This window comes from Apis dorsata, unplaced genomic scaffold (assembly GCF_000469605.1).
Source record: "Apis dorsata unplaced genomic scaffold, Apis dorsata 1.3 scaffold_74, whole genome shotgun sequence".
Taxonomy (NCBI): Eukaryota; Metazoa; Arthropoda; class Insecta; order Hymenoptera; family Apidae; genus Apis; species Apis dorsata.
The window spans coordinates 2,711,728-2,733,235 of record NW_006263372.1 but is presented as its reverse complement, the minus strand read 5'-3'; the positions used below and the strand labels follow the sequence as shown (position 1 = coordinate 2,733,235).

The window sequence follows — 21,508 nt, the reverse complement described above, 5'->3', positions numbered from 1 at the left end:
CAAAAAAAAAAAAAACCGGTTTTCCTGTTCTCTCGTCACCCGACAACACATGCGCGCGTCCCGTTTTCGATGACAACTCGCGGTCACCCGTGGGATCGATTAGTCTTCTCGTCGAGGATTCAACAACTGTCGCCGTCTTATGTTTCGCGGCACGAAAAAAAGGAAGAAATCTCGTGGCATTGGTTGCGGCAAAAAGGGGATGACGTCATGATGACCGAGATTTTTTCGAAAAAAAGAATATAACCTCTCGTTTCGGGCAGTTTCTCCCCTCCTCTTGAACATCTTACGATCCGGAAGTCTCGTTTTCGTCTCGTCTGTTTGTCCAAGTGCGCGTCACGTTGGAATTGTTTTGCCACCTTCCGCTGGAAACTTATCCGACCACCACGGTATTTCTGTTCTTCGGTGTCCCCTTCCGTGTAAACGGACACCGTTAGCTTCTATCCAGCCGGAATTCGGAATAAACTCCCCTCCCTTCCTCTCTCGACGTTGGATCGTTTCTTTCGTCGATCGTTTCGAGAAAGAAATTTAATTGGACTTTATTTGAATCATCATCTCGATGAACGATACATCAGTTCACGCGTCACTTGTTTGGTTATTCTGGAAAATTTAATAAAATGTATGGTGTACGGTTCGTATAGCGAGGTTCGAATGCAGGTATTGTTTATTTATATATGTATGGGATGGAGCGATTGTGCTTGTTAATAAATAGGTTAGAAATGAAGAGAGATATCGGGCCGTGTCCACAAGCGTATAGTTTCAATCCCCACCTTCCAATGATTTCTTTCATTCGCGAAATTATGATTTAAATATCGCGAATACCGACTCGTATTCGTCGAATACCAAAATAGTGTAATAAAAATTCCATAGGCGAGAATTCAATAACCCGGCAGAAGAGAGAGGGCTTTTAATCGTTCCATTTTTGTTATGAAACCCCTTACGCAAAGCTGGATATTAATTACTTACAATAAAAAAATAAAAGAAAAATATTCGAAAAATGTAAAAAATTAAACACTCCGGCCTTCTTGTTTCCTTATCGTATCGTAATTAAAAAGCGTGTTTACACGAAAGAAAAGAAAAAAACGATCATTTTGACGATCATTTCAGGGAAGGGACGGCTCTACCCGGCCTACAGTTTGAGCGGCAGCGAGGGTGAGGAAAATTCGCCAAGCCTGCGAGGTCGTGCCCCCCCCGCCTACCCTCAAAACAATCACCAGACCACGCAATCGCATCTAAATCACTACAACGCCAGCCAGCATAAACAACGTGCCTATCAACAGCAACAACAGCATCCCTTGTATCATATGCCCAGCACCGGCGCTGGACTTAGCGACACACCGACTTCCGGTAACGCGTCCGACGAAACCCTCACCGATAGTGATCTGATCACTGTTGCCCGCGACTCTGCTCTGCTCGTTCATAACGGTGAGTTTTCATTCAACGAAATATTTCGAAATAACCTTCTTAATATAAAGAGAAAGAGATCATCTTCACGAACACTTCGAAATAATATTTTCAATCCATATACGACATCCCATTAACCCTTTCCTAAATCGTGTCCCATCCTTCGACAAAAGGGTCAATTTCTTGGAATAATAATTCAAGGAAGTGTTGCAAGTGGAGTAGACGGGTGACTCCTCCTCCCCTCTCTCCCGGAGTCGGTCATTCGCAATAACGCGAAATCGTGTCCCTACATTACTCAAACATGATGGATGGCCGTGGGCCGCCGCGACGAGGTGTGAGGGAGGGGAGGTTTGCACGGAGACGGCGGAGGTTATCGGCGAGGCGGGTTGTCACGGATGACGTATCGCTTCGAAGGTGCACAGAGAGCGTGGCTGGCACGTCTACCGCACTATAGCTCCGTGGAAACACCTGGAAACTCTCTCTCTCGGATTCGGACAGGGGTGTCCTTGGCCGGACAGTTGCACGTGAAAGGTATTTATCATGGAGGACGATAATCGATCGGTTTAAACCGGTGAACGAAGCGGTTTCAAGCGACGACTTTATTATCGTTCGATGAGGTGTTACGTGGTTGGCGTGGAACAAATAAGGCGGTGCACATCTTTTCCTTTATTTTTTTTTTTTTTTAAACGAAGATTGATAACAGCGACTGGTCGATGAAAACGTCACGTTTATACCTGGCTTGTTCTTCTTCTTCTTCCTTGAACGACGAGATATTTCGTTCCCATCGTGATTTCAATAAGATTTGATCGTTCGGCTATCGATCGATCAGTGGTGGCTTTTTAAATTGAACGAAATCGATTTATCGACATTGTAATCGATATTTGGATGGACAAATTACAAATTGAACAGCAGCATCCCGAATTTACACACGAGGCATGCGTCCACTTAAGCGCTCGTGTTTTAAGGAATTGTTGAGGGAAATCGGATCGAATTACACGATGCTCGGCGAGAGGGATAGCCTGAAATCTATTAAGGCAAAGACGTCTAGCCCCGTGTTTATGTCTGACACTCACCACTGTCTGGGGGAGGGTGGGTGGAGGTATCGGAGGCAGGATATTAGCGTGGATGCGCCGTTAATGGCTCGTATTGCGAGCAAAGCGTTTAACCGTGATCGTTTATTTCGTAGATACCATCTCTCCTTCCACGGAACGAAAGGAGACATAACGTCTCCCCCGTAATATATCCCGTGGAAAATCTTTTCCACGAGATGAGCATCTAAATGGAAGCGTTTCCCCAGCCAGCCTCGTCGCCGGCGAGAATGGATCGCGCTGGTTAAAAATGACGTCAGCAAACGTGGTGGTTCTCCTCCCTTGCATATCCACCCACGCAAAAGAAGAAAAAAAAAAAGAGAAAGGAAAAAAGAGAAAAAACGGTGGATTCCTCCCCCTTTTATTGGGACCGTAATGGGGAGAAACGAGAGAAGGGGGCAGTAATGGAGAACGTTTGCTCCATCGTTCGAACGTTCTCGATACTCCATTAAGATTTCAGCTGAATCACAATGACACTGTGTGACTCGTGCGCACAATCGAGGACGGGGGAGAGGTATTGATGAAGAGGTATTGAATTTGGAATTTCCATCGAGTCGAGTTTGTTTCACGAGAATGCGACGAGTTACGTCACGGGGGTCTCATCCATCAAACCATTTCCTTCTTCTTCTTCTTCTTCTGGGGAGGGTTAAGTGGCTTCTGGACACGCATCGTGCACGCATTATGCTGCGGTTGCATAAATCGGCAATCATATCCGATGGATTATTAGCATCACAGTGGAAAGCAGCGCGTCATCCGTGATGGGGTGGCGTTCTCGCGCCATGTGCAACTTTGGCACTTTCTTCTTAAGGGATAAGTCTGTACGAATTGCTTCCAGTTCACGCAATTCTATATTCCGATAATAATGTACAGTTGAAAACAGTGCGCTTTTTAGGCAAAGGCTAAAAATTATTTGCAACGAAATTTAACTTTTGAACTCCCCCTTCGAAAGTTGCGACGATTTTCTAAAAACTTGGAATTAATTGTTGGAAATAATTATTATATGCAACAAGTTTAGTTAATATAATAGGAAAAAATGAGATGATAGAGAACGATAACACGTGTTTGCGCTAGACAAGGTTTCAATTTCACGTTTGACTGTACTGTCTGCCTCTGTATCTCGTGGAACAAGCCTGGAGGATCTTCCGCGACATGCTTACTTACCAATGTTAATAGAGACTACAGTGGCAAGCGTTATCCGTGGCAAGTATTGCTGCTAGGACCGCGTAGATTACTGCTTGTTCCGTTATTGTAAGGTATGTAATTACTACACCCACTATCATCAGCGTGTGTATAATTACTACATGCACTATCATCAATGGGTATCTAATTTCTACGCGTACCCCTGTCAATGGGTGTGAAATTACTAGATGTACGATCCGACCTGGACCTTCAATTAATACCTAGTTATATATTCTACAATTATACCAAACGCTAAACTTCTTAAAAATTGAAGGTATCGCGCTCCAAATCTCCAGTACAATTCTTAAGCTTTCCTACTTCGTACCATGATTAATCCCTTTTTTTTTAGGAATCTTCGTTTCGTTTTTTTTAAAAAAAAAAAAAGAAAGTTTCTAAAAACTATTTACGAGATTTTTATCCTCGACCCGATCGTCGAAAGATTTTTTTAATGTTTCATGGGCTACTTGTTGCTCCGTTTCGATCTCAGTTGTAACTCAGTTCAAAGCAAAACTTTTTTGGGGAGAATTATCTTGAACACAATGGATTAATCAAATGTATCTGAAAATTGTTCCAAAAAAAGAGATCTGCTTGTCCACAAACAAATTTCTCTTCTAACGATCAACGAAACTTTCCTTTATACGCTTTATTCCCTGCATTATTCATAAACATACATCTATGTGTCATAAATTATGCAACGGCCAAAAATCGACGCGACTCGATCCCGGTTATTTCCGCCTCCTCCACCCTCCACTGATGGCGGAGGAGGGGTACAAATTCGTCAAAGGTTAATCATCGGCCGGGTTTTCCGTCGAATAGAACGAATTAGGATTTTCGGCGTGTACGTGTAGTCGGCAGGCGTGACGTATTCCTCGATCTCGCCCACGCTAATGAGACGGAAGTAATCCCCTCCCCTCCGCTCAGCTATTCATCCATCCTGGTTGAAAGCTCGGTCATGGCTCCTCGGACGGATTTACGACGAAATTCCCGACCTTCGCTCCAAGGAAAACAGCGCGCGAGAGTGGCATCGCCTCGCTCTTTATCGCCCCGCAACACAATTAATCCAATCCTTTCCCACGGAATATTAAATTCAAACGGAATTTCGAACGATCGGATCGATTTTCCATTGAACAAGGGGAGGTAATTAGATTTTTCAACTTCCCTTTTTCTTCTTCTCCATTTCTTCTTCGCCTCGCGAGAAGAGAAATTTATTTATTTCGAATTCTCCTCCTCGATGAAAGAAATTTGTGTACACGATCCACCAAGCGGCTGGTGGAGAGCCGCCCATTCACCTATCCATTCATTTTCCCACCTCGCGTTTTTCTTTGTCCCCCCCCCTCGGCAAAAGAACGGACAAACTGGTACCGTTCTATCCTCCCATCTACACATTCCGCCATTTCAAACCACTCTGGCTCTGTTCGGCTTCCTTGAATTCCACGAGTACACCGAACTTCTCTTTTCTCCGCCGCCATTGTACGTTACATACCAGTCGATATCGCAGACTATTATTAGTGAATAGTTTGTGTCAAAACTTGGCTCGGCTCGAAGGAAAAAAAAAAAAAAAGAAAAACGAACCCCTATTGGTATTCCGGAGTTTCGAAGGAATAACTCGTCGGAATAATTCGATGTTTCGAAAAGAGAGGGGGGAAGGAAAAAAAAGACAGAAAGAGAGAGAGAGAGAGGAATTTTTCGTCGCGTTAAATGCACGCCCCGATTCTATATTTTGCTTTTTATTATCGCGATCTATATAAAAGGGTTATGGCCGCGTCATGAATCACTGGCCACACATCGAACTTGTACACGTAATTCGTTTCACGACGATTTCTGAACGCGTACACTTTGTCACACTTCGGTAAATCAAAGAGTCGCAGCACGCGAGCGAGAGGGTTTTCTCTTAAATTGAAAACGTCCGAGGCGAGGGAAAAAGAAAAAAGGAAAAAGAAAAAAAAAAAAATAAGCAGAGGAGGAAAAGAATTTCTGGAAGGAACTAGCGATACCACTTTTGCGATTTATTAAAGCGTCGTCGGATCAGAGTTTGGCATCAGAGTTTTCTTCCCGGGAGAGGAAGAGGAATTATATTTTCGACGTCAGGAAGTTTTATCGACCATGATTTTAATTTTTATTAAGAGAGATATTAATATCCAGAAGAGAATGGAAGAACAATTGGAAGAAAAGAATGCGCGGATCGGCAATAATTTTTTTTGAAAGATTCGCGCGATAATTGCGTGTATCAAAAATTGAAGCTGAAATTTTTATTACGAATTTCTGGGCGAAAATAAAAAAAAAAAATATAAACGGAATAATAAACAAGAGAAAAATTATATTGCAACATTTGATGGACGTCTGATGAGACTTGGTTATAGGCTTCATCTAATTTTTATATCGCATCTTTTTTTTTCCAAGTAATTAATTAATTGGTTAATTAATTAATCATGATATCGATAATATTCATTCGCGTAATTGATTAAATATGATTGATTTTACGCGGAACGTATAATAGAAACCTTGAAAGTAGACTTTTAACAATTAATTAATTGTGATATCAATAACATTTAATCGGATGATTGGCATCAGTTATTCATAACATGTTTAATTTCGTATAAAACATACAGAAACTTTAGACCTTCGAATAGAATTTTATCGATGTTGTTATATCGTTAATTATATAATATTTAACGAATGTATAATATAAACCGTGAATTACGTATTGTTTCCTACAAAAACACATAGATATATATATTTATTATAAAAAGTATATCAATTTGTAACTTACCATTACCCAATAACCTTAAAGAAGTGTGAATAATTTAGACGCTCGTAAGCCATATTCTTCCTAGGGTCTATGTACTCTTATTATACATATATCCGATACCGGCTTAATAACCCGATATCCGAAGATCCTTTGTCGTGCGATGTACAGTTCGTTACATCTAAGGAGTCGGTGATTTACGTTTCAGAAGGCAAAAAACCTTTGTTGGCCGTGATGTTAAAAGAGGCAGGGGGCCAGGACTATCGAATTTCGTCTCAAAATTAACGAGCATCACCCACCCCTTGGGAATCTTTGTTAACAATCGCTACTGTTTCAACCGTTCCTAACCCTTGTTAACAATCCCCCTCTTCTTCGGCTTCGATTCGTTAAAAACGCAAATATTTTAAATTTGAAACGATACATAATAACGAACGATATATATATAAATTATAAAATTACAGCTGAGCTGAGCGAAGAAATAACATGGAAAAAAACATCCTCCCTCGCAACAATCTTCGACTTCTCTCGAACGAACAAAAATCAATATATTATTCGACTTCGTCGTTTCCGCAGTTGGCGGTTGCTTAACGCCTCGTCTTCTCTCCCCTCCCTCCCCTCTCCCCTCCCAACTCATCCGCCATACTCTCTCTCTCGCGTTCAGTTTCGCGCCCAATTTGCGGCCCATCATCGCTGCGGAAGAAGCAATTTCTAACTTAAATGAAACTCCCTCTCGCTCGGTTCCTATCCTCACTTCGCCTCACTTCGCCTCGCCTCACGATCGACAGGATACACCACCGTCGTTCGTCTTCGCCGGTGGGACGCCCGCGGAAGTTCTTCTCCCGAGACGATCGTATGCCTACACGCAACTCTCCCTCCTTCCCTCAGTCAGTGGATTCCGTGTTCCCAGTCCTGATCCTTCGAAACTTCGACCCAGTGCACGCAACCCAGTGCCCCTCCCCTCCCCCGAGGGGCCACCCGTGTATCATCGCTTTATTTTCGCGAACATTTCGTGGATTGTCGGATCTGGATGTGGGAAGGTGAGAAGAAGTAAGAATAGCGTGATTGTGTGCGTCGGTTGGTGTAAAGATATCTCGATATTTTGGAAGGTTAAACATCGTTGTAAACCAGTTTTTCTTTTTATATATTTTATTGTTTGTTGAGAAAGTTTAGATAGGATTGTTTTTATAGGATTGTTTGTTGATTTCGTTTCATTCTAGAATAATAATGTATTTTAAGAGAGAAGAGGGAGAATTGTTTATATTACGATCTAAAGTTATAATTTTAGCACCTCAAAATACGTTTCATTCGAGTTATAAAGGAATGTTTTTCGCTACTTTTTGGCTTCTTCTTGGAAAAAGTGGGACGTGGTCCTCGTGGACAGGTCAAGGGAAAAAGTTAACGAACTTAAGCATATGCGGGGATACGACAAAGCGTTCTCAATTATTCCCCACACTTTCGTTCCCCTTCCTATTTCACGTCCACTTACGGAGATTAAAAGATAAAAGTCACGGTTTTCTAGCCTTCTAGGCGATCCGTATTTTCAAATAAACGTCACAACGTTTAACCGACCCGTCTCACAAACTTACTCACTTACTCAAACTTACGGATGGTGCACGCGAGCGAGCAAGATCTTCAGATTACTCCTTTTTTCTCTCTCTCTCTTTCTCTCTCCTTTTCTCGTGTTAACGTTCGTTTCGTTAGATTGTCCACGTTCCACATTCAATATACCAAATCGTATCAGGGTAATAGGATTAACCCTACACACGGATTAGCCTACTTTCCACTTGGAACGTATAAAGCTGTGAGAGCAGTTGAGAAACCGCTTACACAAACTGCTTGTTATATTCCTGTCAAGATCATGACACAAACTTAGATTATCCTGCAACTACTACACGTTACTCTCGATGATCGCTATCAATGACCGCCACTAAAGATATTCCCGCGTTTTCTAAGATCATCCTCTTAGAATCCTCCTGATATATATAAATTTTACGAATCGTGATGACGAAGTAATAATTTCATCTTCTAATAAGAAATGCTCGCTGTACGTTATCGCATTACGTTATATTCGAACGATGAAATTATGAACTCTTCCATTAACTTAAAGTTCGATTATCAGATCACATATTCTATCTATATATCTGGTTTATGATTGTTCATTATTTATATTTAAATCGACGTCCAAAAGTCCAAAGTTAAATGTAACAATTGCGTGCTCCCTCCACTTTCTTCCATTTTTTTTCACATACATTCGCGTTACAATAAAACAAGAAGTTGGCGAAGAAGAAGCAAGTTATCGCGCCGGTTGAAGTAAGTTCGCAAGATTGCTTAGCAGCCTCTCGATATGGCCGAGGTGGGAGCGCGGAGAAGTTCGATAATCTTGGCTGCAACGGCCCCGGGCCCCAAGTTTGGCAATCAATGGGAAGTAACAGTTTAATTAAATACGGGTAACCCTTCGTCGACTCCGCGCTTGCTCGAAGACAGAGTAATCTCGGCCTTGGTTGTCTCAAGGGTTCCACAACCCCGATCCCCAGAATTTTCGATAGACTCGCAAATCTGCCTCCCCTCCTCCACCCTCATTTTCTCTTTTTCCGGCACGCGAGGCGATGTCGAATCGGGGAAGCCTGTTCGAAGATGTCGCGTTATTTGTATTAAGATGTTGAAATTTCGATCTTGAATATTAATTAAATATAAATTCTTCTGATCGAATCATTTCGCAACAATTGTTTCCATTGATAATTGTTTTATTTTACCGCGACAAGTAAAGGTTGTTCCTTTGACAGATTTTTGTAATCGACAAATTTTGTTATCTTCTTGGATATATATCATCTATATTGGAAACACGGTAACGTAATCAGAGGGCGCAAAGGGGATGGAAACAATCTTGAAACTCCGAAGAACAATCGAACGAGCGGTTACGAGGGGGGATGGTTGTTCCTCTTCGGTAACCAATACATCGGCCAAACCTTTGAAAACGGATTACATATCACGCGTAACGAGAATAGTTGGCCACCGCTTGATAGTTGATTATTGCCTATCGTGCACCCAGCCAAAGAAGAAGAATATCCTCCATCACGGACGCATAACACGATAACACGATATCAGCCTTCAAGGGAGAGTAGACCGCTTTTCGAGGTGCATAGCATCTCGGCCAGGGTAGTTTGATCGAAGCATCCAGGTGAAGGCTAATGAAACTCGCGTAACCTCTCTCTAGCATTAACAGGCTTTACGTGGAAATTTACACGGAGAAGAAACGACAACTATTTTCCTTTGCAACTGTTTCTCCTTTCTTAAATATCTAGCAGGATGATATACTATATTTTTGACGATAAATTCATTGAGATTCCTTCTTTCACTTCGATCCTGAAGAATTTCGTTTGCTTCGCACGATATCTTTTATAATAAAAATGTTCTTATCTTGGAAATCTTGTCGAAGAAAGCGAGATATCATCTTCTTGAATTCGATGGGAACGAATTTTTGTTATACTTTACTTTTTCGTTTCTCAATCGTGATCTTCTATCTCCTAATGGAATATTCATTGCGCGATATTTAAAATAATTACCTTGTACGATGAAAGAACGCTTTAAATATGTCCCGCCAAGTTGAGTTGTACGCGAATGGGATGGGGAATAGCGTGTTCGACGAGGTCCTCGACGGGCTTAATTTTAACCAACGTTTCGCCCGTCCTTCCAATAGTTGGCATTCGCCAACGGAATCGAACGAACGGAAAATAGAACGACCCGAATCTCTTTTAATATCGTGCCTAAGTGGGGAATGATGTTCTTCCTTTCTCCGTCAATAATCGAGAGGAGCTCTATTCCGAGGAGCTCTTTTCCCTCGCGTTATCACGCTCAAGTTCAACCTATGCATTATTCAGAGAAAAGAGAGGTAGGAGCGGAGACGGCCGGTTTCGTGGCTAGGTGTGCCAGGTTTGAAAGAAAAAAGGAGGGAGGGGAGGATGGAGGACGTAAGGCGGCCTATTAACATGGAACCAAATTACTTTTTCGCGTAGATAACGTTCTCTCGTAGAAATTTGCCATCGTTCGATGCTCCAACATTTTTTTTTTCCTCTTCTTCTTTCAACTATCGAAAAAAAACGACCTGGACGAGGTAGTAATATGGTCCACCATCGTCATCATCATTCGCCACTCTTTTCGAGATACGACCTATATTTCTTAGAAGAAGGGGAAAGGAGGGAGGGGGGGAGGCAATCAGCGGTGGTCGTTGCTTGGAAAACACGGATCAGATATCTCTCTTCTTCTTCTTCTTCTTCTTCTTCTTCCTCGTCCGTTTGCAGGCGAGATAAAAGTAAACAACTGTGTCAGGTGGCTCGACTCTTTTCCCCTCTCCTATCGATACCTCGAACTGGCTCGTGCTGGCTGAATGTAGAATGTAGAGTCGCAGAGAGTTGGAGAGATTTTAATCGGCCGTCGTCGCATTGCGGAGGAAAATCCGGCGGGGCGGAAAAATTTCCTCTATTTCCCGATCTTCCTTATTTATTTTCACGAACGTTTTTTCAAAATCTCTTCTCCCCTTTATACAAAATTCGAACTGAATTCGCTGAATATTCTTTCGTTCGTTTCTGAATACCTTTCGAATAAGAATAATTTCCAAAATGATATTCGAAAAATTTCGATCTCTAGATCCATCTCCAAAGATAGGCTATACGATTTCAAAAGAAATCTTATTGTTGGACGAATGCAGTTATATCCGAACGCGTAAAATACTGCGAGCAAAATCGAGATAAAGAAAGAGAAGGATCCCCTTGGATTCTGCGGGAAGAATCGAGGTAAGGGGTGGCGAGGAGAGGGAAGGGATCGGATGGAACACACGTGTCGGAATGTAATTTGTTGTCTGCAAAAGACAATCGAAGAATTGGCCGAGGAAGGAGGAGGGGGAGGAGGAGAGATACACACACCACGGTTCGATCATGGCCGTCCAGATCGTACTCGTGGAACCAGTCCGTGGCCAACGAGCAACGGAGGAGGATTTTCTGGCGTAGTCAGGGGAAACAATTTCAATCGTTGGAGATGTAGCTTTGATGTTTTCCAAGGATAGCTACGCATTCCAACGGTCCGTGGACCTGGCAGTTCGCGCGAGAAAGAGAGACAGACTCTTCCACTCTCGTCGAACCCTTCCTTCCTTCCTTCCGGTTAAGGACACACGCGCGCGCCGGTATTACCTTCGAAATTTCTTCTTTCGCCCTTTGTTTGCCTCTTAAAATCACTAGGAATGTTTCGTTCCACGGGCCGGAAAGCGGCGAGACGCAAACTTTAATTTTATTGTGTCAAAGTTGAAACAAATAACGGAGGAGTCTCCTCCTCTCTTCTTTTGTATCTTTAAGGAACGAACCGACCGAGCCACCCCTCCCTAGTCGCTCGTCTTTGGCGACCATGCAAATATTTATCCTCCTTTCTCTCGGCCCGGCAAACACGGCCGTCCACCCACGATTTCTTCGACCGTCCAGCAGCAGAGAAAACAAGTCGAGGAGGGTGTTTTATCGAGCGGGAATAAGCGTCGTCGTCTCTGCTCTAAAGAGACTAACGATCTTTCTTACTCAGTTCGATTTTTACCTTCGTTTCACGATCAATGGTTCAATCGATCGTAACCAAGATCTTGGAAAGATGGACATTTTTTAATTTCACATTTGAGTTACGAGATCTTCTAAAACGAAGATCTTGTTTTCGTACTTTTAACTCCTTTTATTTTCACGATAAATAATTTAATAATTTCCCAACAACAATATAAAATATCCTCGTAATTCAAATATCCTCACGAGTCTCGATTAAAAAGATCCTCTTTCCAATAAACGATAAAATTATTATATCGTTCGATCAAAATTGCAAGATTTTATTCTAGAGGGGTGTATCCCCTGCTTGACACAATTTTCCTTTCCGTTCAATCGATAGATATAACGAGACAGAAACTGGCTGGAACTTAGAAAAGTTCGCAGTCATCGGGAGGGTGAATAGATAGATAGCCCGCGCGAATCTTATGGGACACTTTTTCTGATTTACTTTGCAAAGGGGGTCGAATTCGAGCGGAAAACTTGTTGGCCCGCGTGGGAAACGAACTCTCGAGACTCGTTTGTTTGTCGAATCGGATGGGTGCAATTATAGGGGTGAAAATAATGGGTGTATTCGATGATGTTATTCGTTAAAAATTACCATCTCAAAGTGATAATGTTACGAGAAAACATTACGATTACGATGAGATTAGTTATTTGTTAAAACATATACGTGAAATTTTTATCAAATTTGGTAAAAAGAGTGAAAATGGATAAATTTTTAATTATTAAATATTAAATTCTTTTGAGTGCACGGATTTTGAATGAAATAATGATAAATAATTTAGAATTTTTATTCCTCCAGATATATCTGTTTCTATTTTTTTTTTAAAAGAAAAACAATTCTTCTTGAACGTTTTAAAAATTACGTAGTGCAACAAGATATAACGATAACGGCATAACAGGGAGAAGAATAACTGCGTCCTTTTAATTACAACTTTCCATGATGCACTCTCCCTGCTCTTTGAAATATACGCTCTAAAAACTCTCTCTCTTTCATTCTCCGCTTTTGCAACACACTGGTCACGTATAAGAACGTAAGTTTCAACGTTGAATATCATACTTCGTACAAACTCGTTGCGATTATTTTAAATCAATGACCTTATCTCCCGAATATTTTTAACATCCGTTTTTTACAATCGAAATTAAAGAAATCTACGATAAACTATAAAATAACTATATCTCTACCTAACAAAACTTCTCAAAACTTGCATCAACGTTACGTCGCCCGAATTAACTCAATTAAAACATTCGATCATTTGCAAATCGTACAATTGATAACCCGTGTCATTTACCTACATCGATTTACTATTTAAGTGTCGCGTCGTTCCAATACCGAGAAATAATAAAACCGGAGATTAAAATTCGAGAAAAAGCGGAAGACAAATCTCAGAAATCGAAATCTATTTCGCTCCACTATACTCCATCAATATTATAACACGTCGATATTGCTCCTTCGTATCTTCACTATCCTCACACATTCCCTCAACGTCACGTTCGATCGGCCTTAAATCTGCTTCGAAGATTTCAATCTTCCAATATATCGAGATATAATAATTCAGAGAGATGGTTTCGCGCGTTATATCCATCCCTCTCGTATTGTCAAACGTCTCGTCTCCCATTCGAGGGCATCGATTCGACGACCAATGACCGTTTACGGTTTATCGAGTTGAAAAGTGTAACGGAGGAGGGTGAAGAGAGGCGTCGAGATTTCACGTGGTCGGATAATAACGTCGCGGCCGTTTCAATACTTCAACCGAGCTCTTTATGCGTCTGCAAACTTCTTAAACGTTCATGCAAAGCGCGTAAGAGCCCGAAGGAGGAGGGCAAAGGTCGGGTCGCGAACCACTAAATTCAGAATGCAATGGCATTATCGCCGGTATTCTTCGCACGTTCGCGATCCCTGCACGCCAATCGGAAAACCGTCTTCTCTCTCTCTCTCTCTCGTGAAGCAGCGAGAAGTCGCGGGGAAATAACAAAAGAATAGGTGAAACCGAAGGAAAGTTGAAGCGAACAGCTTCTTCCTGAGGAGAGGATCGGGTATCACCGTGTCGAGTATCACCGACGATGTCGCGATCTTACTTGGTTGGAACGTGCTCTTGATCCGAGCATATTCGAGTTTGTTCGTCGAGGGAAAATTTATTTATTTTTATATTTCTAATCGGTTTAGATAATATGCTTGCGTTTGTACATAGAAGTATATAGGTATCGTAGGATACTGAATAGTTTAACGCGAGGAAATAAAATTTATTTTCGGATCGAATAGATTGGGATATAAAAATCTGTTAAGGTCCGCGTGAATTTTTCATCATTTTCTTCAATTTACGCGTCAACCGAGAATACGGTTTTGAAGGTGTAAAAAACAGGGAAAGAAGGTTGTAGACATAATTCCTACGACACTACGGCCAGAGGGTAGATAGTAATAGGGGGAGAAAAGCGTCGAGGGGCGAAAAGGGGAGTGAAGAAGGTAAGAAAACAAATTTCGTTTATTACCTACGATAGCCGCGGGCCACGGTGAGCCCTGGAAGTTGAAACAGAATATAGGAGACTCGAGAGATATTAATGCTCGATGCAAGAATCGAAAACGATTTTTCTTACGATCGATCCATCTCTCTTCCGAATAAGATAACAAAATCTCGGGAAGTTGTAATTAAAATTATAGAGGAAAACATAAACTTTAATCGTGTTAATAAAAATTTAAATTCGAGTGAAACGTTCACGATCTGACTTTTCCTTTTATTTTATTCCTCGAAATTGCGCGAAAGATGCGGTTCTACATTTCGTTGCAACACGAATATAAGACAAAGCAAACAGAGGATTGGAGAATTTCGATCCATACGTTATTCTACCTTGCCGCCGCCCCAGGGTGTCCCATTACTTTAATTTGGGGCCTTCGATGGCGATATTTCATCCTCGTGGGCGAAGGAACAACGATTTCGGCCTTAGGTTATTAGTAGCAGACCCTCTCGTGCACCCTATTCGCGACCATTTCTTCTTTGGGTGTTCGACGCCCACACGCGTTCACCCTCCAAGATCGATATCGATCTTTGCTCCATAATTTTCGAAAGAAAGAAAAGTACATAGAAGTACTCATCTTAAACTGTTTCCAAATAAATATTATATATAAATTGAATAGTAAAAAAATTGTCTAAGAATTTCAGAAACAACTTATCATGTTATCATATCGAAATAAAATTAATTTTCTGTTGTGCTCGATCTCGAGCACAACAAATCGTCGCCCTCTGGACTTTTCGTCTAAGCAACTGCAATAAATTGGAGTGCATGGGTGGCCTCGCGGTGCAGGGCATCGTTCCACTCCTTCGGGCTCTTCCCTCGCTTCCCAACGCTTTACGCCCGATCCTCGCAGGCCGCGGCCGATAGGGAAACGATTTTATTGCATCCAGGAAGAGAAGAGCTTTGTTCGAAGCAGGCAGGCGAAACGTCGAGGGAGGAAGTCGGGTCGCACCTACGCCACCAACTTATTCGATCTCGTTGAAAAATTAATATAAACACCGTCACCGGGAACCGGAGATCGCAATGCAAATCGCACAATAGGGCATAGGTTGGAACGTATGTCTCTGCACCTCTCGATACATTTCACTCTTTGTTGGATTCGATTGAAAGGAAATAATAAAGGAGCATTGTTTCTGAATATATTATTTATGTAATTTCCATTTATTTAGATTTTAAATAAATTAGTTGAAATTAATAATGAAGATAAAAAAATTTTAAATAATAATGATGCAGGAAAATTACAACGATGAAAGAAAATAATTATTGCATTACCATTTTTTGGAACGATGATAATATTATGATGCGATAAAACTGTTCGTCTATTCTATATAATTAGAGATCCGTATCTGAGAGAGGGGGTACTATAATAAATGAAAGTGTAAAGAGATTTTTCTCAAAAAAAAAAAAAAAATATTCTTCCATCTACTCCTTGCTTAAAATTTATTTCTCTCATTTCTTTTTTTTTTTTCTTTTCTAACAACCCCGTAAATTCACTCGTAATTCTTAATTCCACTTAACACGGGAGGAATACGGGAGAGGAATTCGACCCCTCGCAATTTCAGTTCCGTCAATCACTCTCGACCGAGAAAAAGACCCTCGAGCCCGCCAATGACGCGTTCGCGCGACTCGATGATTTTGCCATTCTGTGTTATGCACACCGAACGCCAATTCCGCGGTGATTCGCGTTAATGAGAGAAGGAACGGGAAAAAGAAAGGTAGAAGGGGGCATAGATCTTGCGGTGGACTAATCGAAACGTCGGCGCACCACCCCATTAATGCCGCCACTGCGTTGGAAGGGTGGCACGCAACACGGCCCTCGGACCCCCCAATACGAGGCATATGGCCGCCGGCAATTATAAATCGTCGATTAATAAGCGTAACTCCTACCAGCCCTACCTTCTAGTCTTGTTAGGGATTGCGGGGGTATGATGAGAATTATTGTTCGAAGAGTTAGGGACTTCTCAACTTTCTCAACTGATCGATTAATTTTAGGAGGTTCGTTCCTCGCGAATTAGTAGAATTAGGGAAGAGAAAAGTGGTGGTTAAGAATCTTATGTTTATATGCGGGGATAAAGAAAAAAATGTTGGAACGGATTTTGGAAAGGAAGGAAGGAGAATTAAATTATGCTTTATTAAATTATGTTTTAAAAGGATAACCTCTTTTGCAGCAGAGGTATATGCTACTTAATTTTCACGTTGTTTGGAAACTTCTTTTGAATTTGAACGAAGAGAAAATTAGAAATATGTATGTGGAAAGAACGAATTGTTTTCTTGAAGAGACCGCTACTCGTTAATATTTTATTCTCCCTCTCTCTCTCCTAACTTTATCCGTTAATCGATCTCAAACGATAATTTCGTAAAAGACGATTCTAGATCCTATCTAGATTAAAAAGTTGCCTCCTACGAGGAATTCGTCGCGAAGAGCCGCTGTTTTCCAGGGAAAATTAAGACCGACGGGGAACAAGGACGATTTAAAAGGCGCCCCGTAAGGTTGTGTAAGGCCGTGGATCGAACGAGTGAAAGTGACAAAGGTGAAAGAAGGTGGAGAGAAGGTGCCTTGCGCGAAAGCCTCTCTTCGAGGCTTTCTTCCCTCTTTCTCCACATTTCCACCACTACCACCCCCTTCCCCTTCCAATTTACATTAGTTCGCAGCCCACCTGCCCTCGCCTCCTTTGCATCTCCTCCAGTATCCTCCCTTCTTTGTTTCGACCATCCGAATACCATCTTTCTTTCTTTATCTCTCTCCTCTCTTTCTCTCCGCGCTTCTCGCTTGTTGCGGATATAAACGAGGCGTTGACTATAAAATAATGAAAATTTATGGGTCCTCTCCTCTCCCTCCCCCTCTTTCCCTTCCCCCAAACCAGGGTTCCAAGGGACGGGCGAATAGAACGTAAGGGGTACGCAATTTGTAGAGCTTTCATGGAGCTTTGCTCTCGGCTTCTGATGAAAATGGCGGAGCAACAGTGACAATTACCAGGAGCCTTGTCGCGTTTCACCATCCCACCGCCCATTCCCTTTACGCTTTCTTTCTCTCCTTTCTCCTCCAACCCTCGTTACAAGTGTTCTCTCCCCTCCCCTCTTCTTCCCCCTCCCCCCTATCCCCGTTTTATCGCCGTAACTGCATAGACGCGTTATTTAGAGGAGTCGCGCAGGATTCGAGCAAATCGTACGCCTCGAGAATTTTCTTTTTCTTCTTTCTAGGATGAAATTTTCGAATTTTAATTGGATAAAAAATTTCGAAATTTTTAATTGGAGTCCAAAGAGATTTCGAAGAAGCTATTCTTCGATCTAATTTTTCTAAATTATCCGAATTATTCTTGTTCAAGTACAGCTCTCTGCAGATGTCGATATTTATCGATACGACTATTCTTCTCATCTAAAATAGGAAAATAATTGTAATTAACGTTCCATGGAATTTTTAGATATCAAATTTTTCATGAAAACGTAGTTTCGTATATTATCACTAATTGAAACGAGGGATGGGGCAAGTTCGCGATGTTTCCATATTCCTAAAGCGCCTATTTTTCGTCGAATAGTTTATATTCGAATAAAGAATAAGCGGTTTCTACGCGCGTGAATACCTCCAATATACCGGAGGAGAGGATTCGAATGCAAAGTGGGTGCTGAACATCGGATATCCGCGCGTAAAAAAGAAAAAGAAAAAAGGTAATTGCATCGAATAAAGAATTCGAAATCGCGAACACGTTCGACCGTTCAGCAGGATATTTATATAATAAAATGGGCTAATCTATTCGTGTTTTTTAATATTTTTCTCGAAATCCATCCAATCTTCTTCCAATTCTTCTTCCTTAAATATCTCAATAATTTTATCTGTTTCCAACTAACTTAAAACAATCTCGAACAATAATTTGTCCTACTAACAATTATTCCAAAGACGTAGAACGAGTATTGTTTCATTGCACGATTGCACTGCTTCCAGAGGATCTGGAAGAGGTTTTCCACACGCGTGAACGTAGATGGGAATAAATAGTAAAGGATTCCTTCTCTACGCACGATCGAGATGCGTATCAATCGCGTGGTTCGCATCGAAACTCGTCGAGGGGGTAATATTTCCGCTAATAACGACGCTACCGAGATTCCATCCCCCGCGCGGTTGTAAATACGTAACTTTTCATCGAGGAAGGAACCGTGTCCCGGAGGAAATCGACGCCCCGAGTTTTCCGAGTTTTCGACCCTTAAGGGGTCGTCCTTCCTTCGAGGTGGTGGAGAGGAATTTCGGATTCTCTCCCTCGCCCCACCCCCTTACGAACACGAACACGCGGTGTACACGTGACAACGTGTGAAAAAATTGAGAGAAAAAATTCTTCGCTTCGACTGTTGAATCATTGTTGGTGGTAAAGTAAAAGAAGAAAAATTGGATTGAGAGAAATATAAGATATTTGGATTAGAAAAACGAGAGTTGATGTTGGGAGATGTGGTCTTGAAGTCTAGTCAGTAACCAGGTCTCTGATCCTTCAGAAACTTGCTAATCCCTTTCTATCCACTATTACCCTCTCCGGGCTGTGTATTAATCGTAGGATGTCCGTACCTTTAGAAACGGATTATTACCTGTAACGAGAATAGTTTACTGATAGTTCGCTTCTCCCGATAGCTGCTTATTGGCTAACTAGACGAGTCAAAGAAGGGGGTATACCTAAGGCATATCTAATTATTTCAACATTACCCTTTCAATATCCAAGACAGAACTAAATTTGCAACTCATTCGCAAAAAGCTTGTCGTTCTTTCCTCCAAATTTAATGATTAATGAGATAAGAAAGTCTCAATTATATCGATAATTTCGAAACTCGAGCTGTTCTATCGCCACGCGAGGAAAGGAAAAAAATTCAATTCTCGAGCCTATTCTCGTACGTTTGTTTGTACTTTCGGTCACTTTGTTTGTACTTCTGGTCTGGAGGAAGCATGGGCCGTAATTTCAAACGGTGGAGAGGAAGCAATTTTCCTTTCCCGCTTCTCTCCTTTTCTCCTTTTTTCAAGACGCAACAACTATGCAACTGTGTATCGAGGCAACGCCGCGCTTAAAGGGTGTAATAACACGTGATAAGTGAGATTACAAGGTGGCTAACGTTGCACGATTGCTGTGTGGAAAGGTGCTGCAAGGCTCCGTTAAACAGCGTCCATGCTTTAAACCGCGTCAGGAATCACAGTGATAATTACAGTGATCTTTGTCCCGTGATTTAGAAATTAAAACGAGTTAACTAATTTCCTTCAGTCTAATCGTCGCGTCTTCGATTTTTTCGAAAGATAATGATCATCAACGACTGGTGATGGAACTCATTTTGTGAAGCGAATTTTAAATATTTGTATATCTTTTTCTGTTTTCGCTTCATTAATGTATCGATCGATAGATATCTATCAATTTTTTTTTCTTTTTATAAAATAACGCAGGATGCTTTTAAATATTCAATGGGAAATAAAAGATAAAATTTATGCAATACTAAATTGATCATTATATTGAAAAAATCTAAATGTAATAATCGAATGAAGAAAAGTTTGGAATGAATTAAAACGAATGGATTGGAAAATTATTAATTATGTGAATAAATTATTCATCGAACATGATTATATTTTTCCCGTGAATTCGCTCAAAGAAATATTAAAGTTCTATTTACAAAATTTCGTAACTTTTTTAGCAAACAAATTTTAATAAAATGTTCTCTCTCTCTCTCTGAATTAATATATCGTTGCTCGAACGATTCGTTCTCACGAGATCTGTCTCAAAGGAAAAGAGAGAAACGGGATGACAAATCGGGCACGACGATTAAAAAGAGCGACGAGGGAATGACGAATCGTCTCGCGCAACGATGAGATTTTTCACCTCGGCCATTATGAAACCACGATGTTCGTTCGATACGAGTGGACTCCCGATTTTTCGGTATATAAATAAAGGGGAACGGTATTACCATACTCGTCCCACGATTAAATGCAAGAGCTTCCAAGTTAATGGCATTCGGAATAAATACCAGCCACCGGGAATCGAGCCCCTTGCCGGGGTCGAAATAAATGAATCCTCGTTAAGTCGAGCCGGATGGATCTTCGTTTGCGTCATTTCTAAGAGACTCGATCGCGAACGAACCATCGGCATCTCGATGTCGCAACGTCTTGAAAGGGGGCTTGATCGTCCGTGGTTTTATTTTCCTCTTCTTATTTCCATATTTTTTTTTATTTTTTTATTTATTTATTTTTTTTCTGATATACGTCTTGGATAATTTATTGGTTTTATTACCGTGTCGAGGATTCTCGTGAATCTAATTGTTTCAAGCTTCTTCTCGGGATGTTGGCATTTTTCGTGAAGAAATATCGTTAAATAAATGGATTTATTATTGTAAAAATATATATATCTTTTTTTCTTATGTCGAATATTTCATTACTCGGAATTGTGCCATCCTTTCGTTTGTTTTTCTTCTATTAATTATGAATTCGTCGTAACATGTTGCGTTATACAAATTTATAGAAACTTAATATACTTGAGCCAATGGAAAGAGAGAGAGAGAGAGAGAGAGAGAGGATGAAATACGTTTGTTCAAAAATAAGATTTCCACATGCACGCAAGTTTATTTGTTCAACCAGTTTGGAAAACACAGTTTGAACGCAGAAAAGAATTTAGAATTCTAAAAACTCGCTTAGGAGGAGGCTATAAACTCGAGTAAACGAGTCGATAAAGAGATAATCGCTTACGATTGATGTCCGAATTCGCGGAATTATATTTGTTTATAACACGCAAATCGTAAAGATTGTTTCCTCTTATTTTGTCGAACTCTCGAAACACGTCTCGTAATATCGAGGCCACAAAGGTTTGAATAAAAAATTCACTTCACGATCCAATATATTTTTGAAAATTGAAAAAAAATTTAAAATCATATTTCGAAATATTCAAAGTACTTTTCTTCCATAAAAATATAATACTCGTTTCGAAAAATTTTTTAAAAAAATAACTCTTCATCTTGCTGATTAGTTACGTATTGAAATTATATTTATAAAATATGTATTTTTT

The 21,508-nt window shown here is 40.9% G+C and overlaps 1 protein-coding gene across 6 annotated transcripts in view; it reads left to right on the top strand.

The window, feature by feature from the left end:
- Positions 1-21,508, top strand: part of LOC102680787 (teneurin-m) — a 605,289-nt gene that overhangs the window by 293,116 nt on the left and 290,665 nt on the right. For 4 of the 6 annotated variants that reach the window (XM_006610621.2, XM_006610619.2, XM_006610620.2 and 1 more), the window contains exon 3: positions 1,105-1,422. The exons of 1 other annotated variant lie outside the window; for it this stretch is intronic. In XM_006610621.2, coding sequence (XP_006610684.1) covers positions 1,105-1,422 — 318 coding nt within the window. Of the gene's footprint in view, positions 1-1,104; positions 1,423-21,508 lie in introns of those variants that run through there. One more of the 6 variants, XM_031507999.1, reaches the window with a different exon arrangement.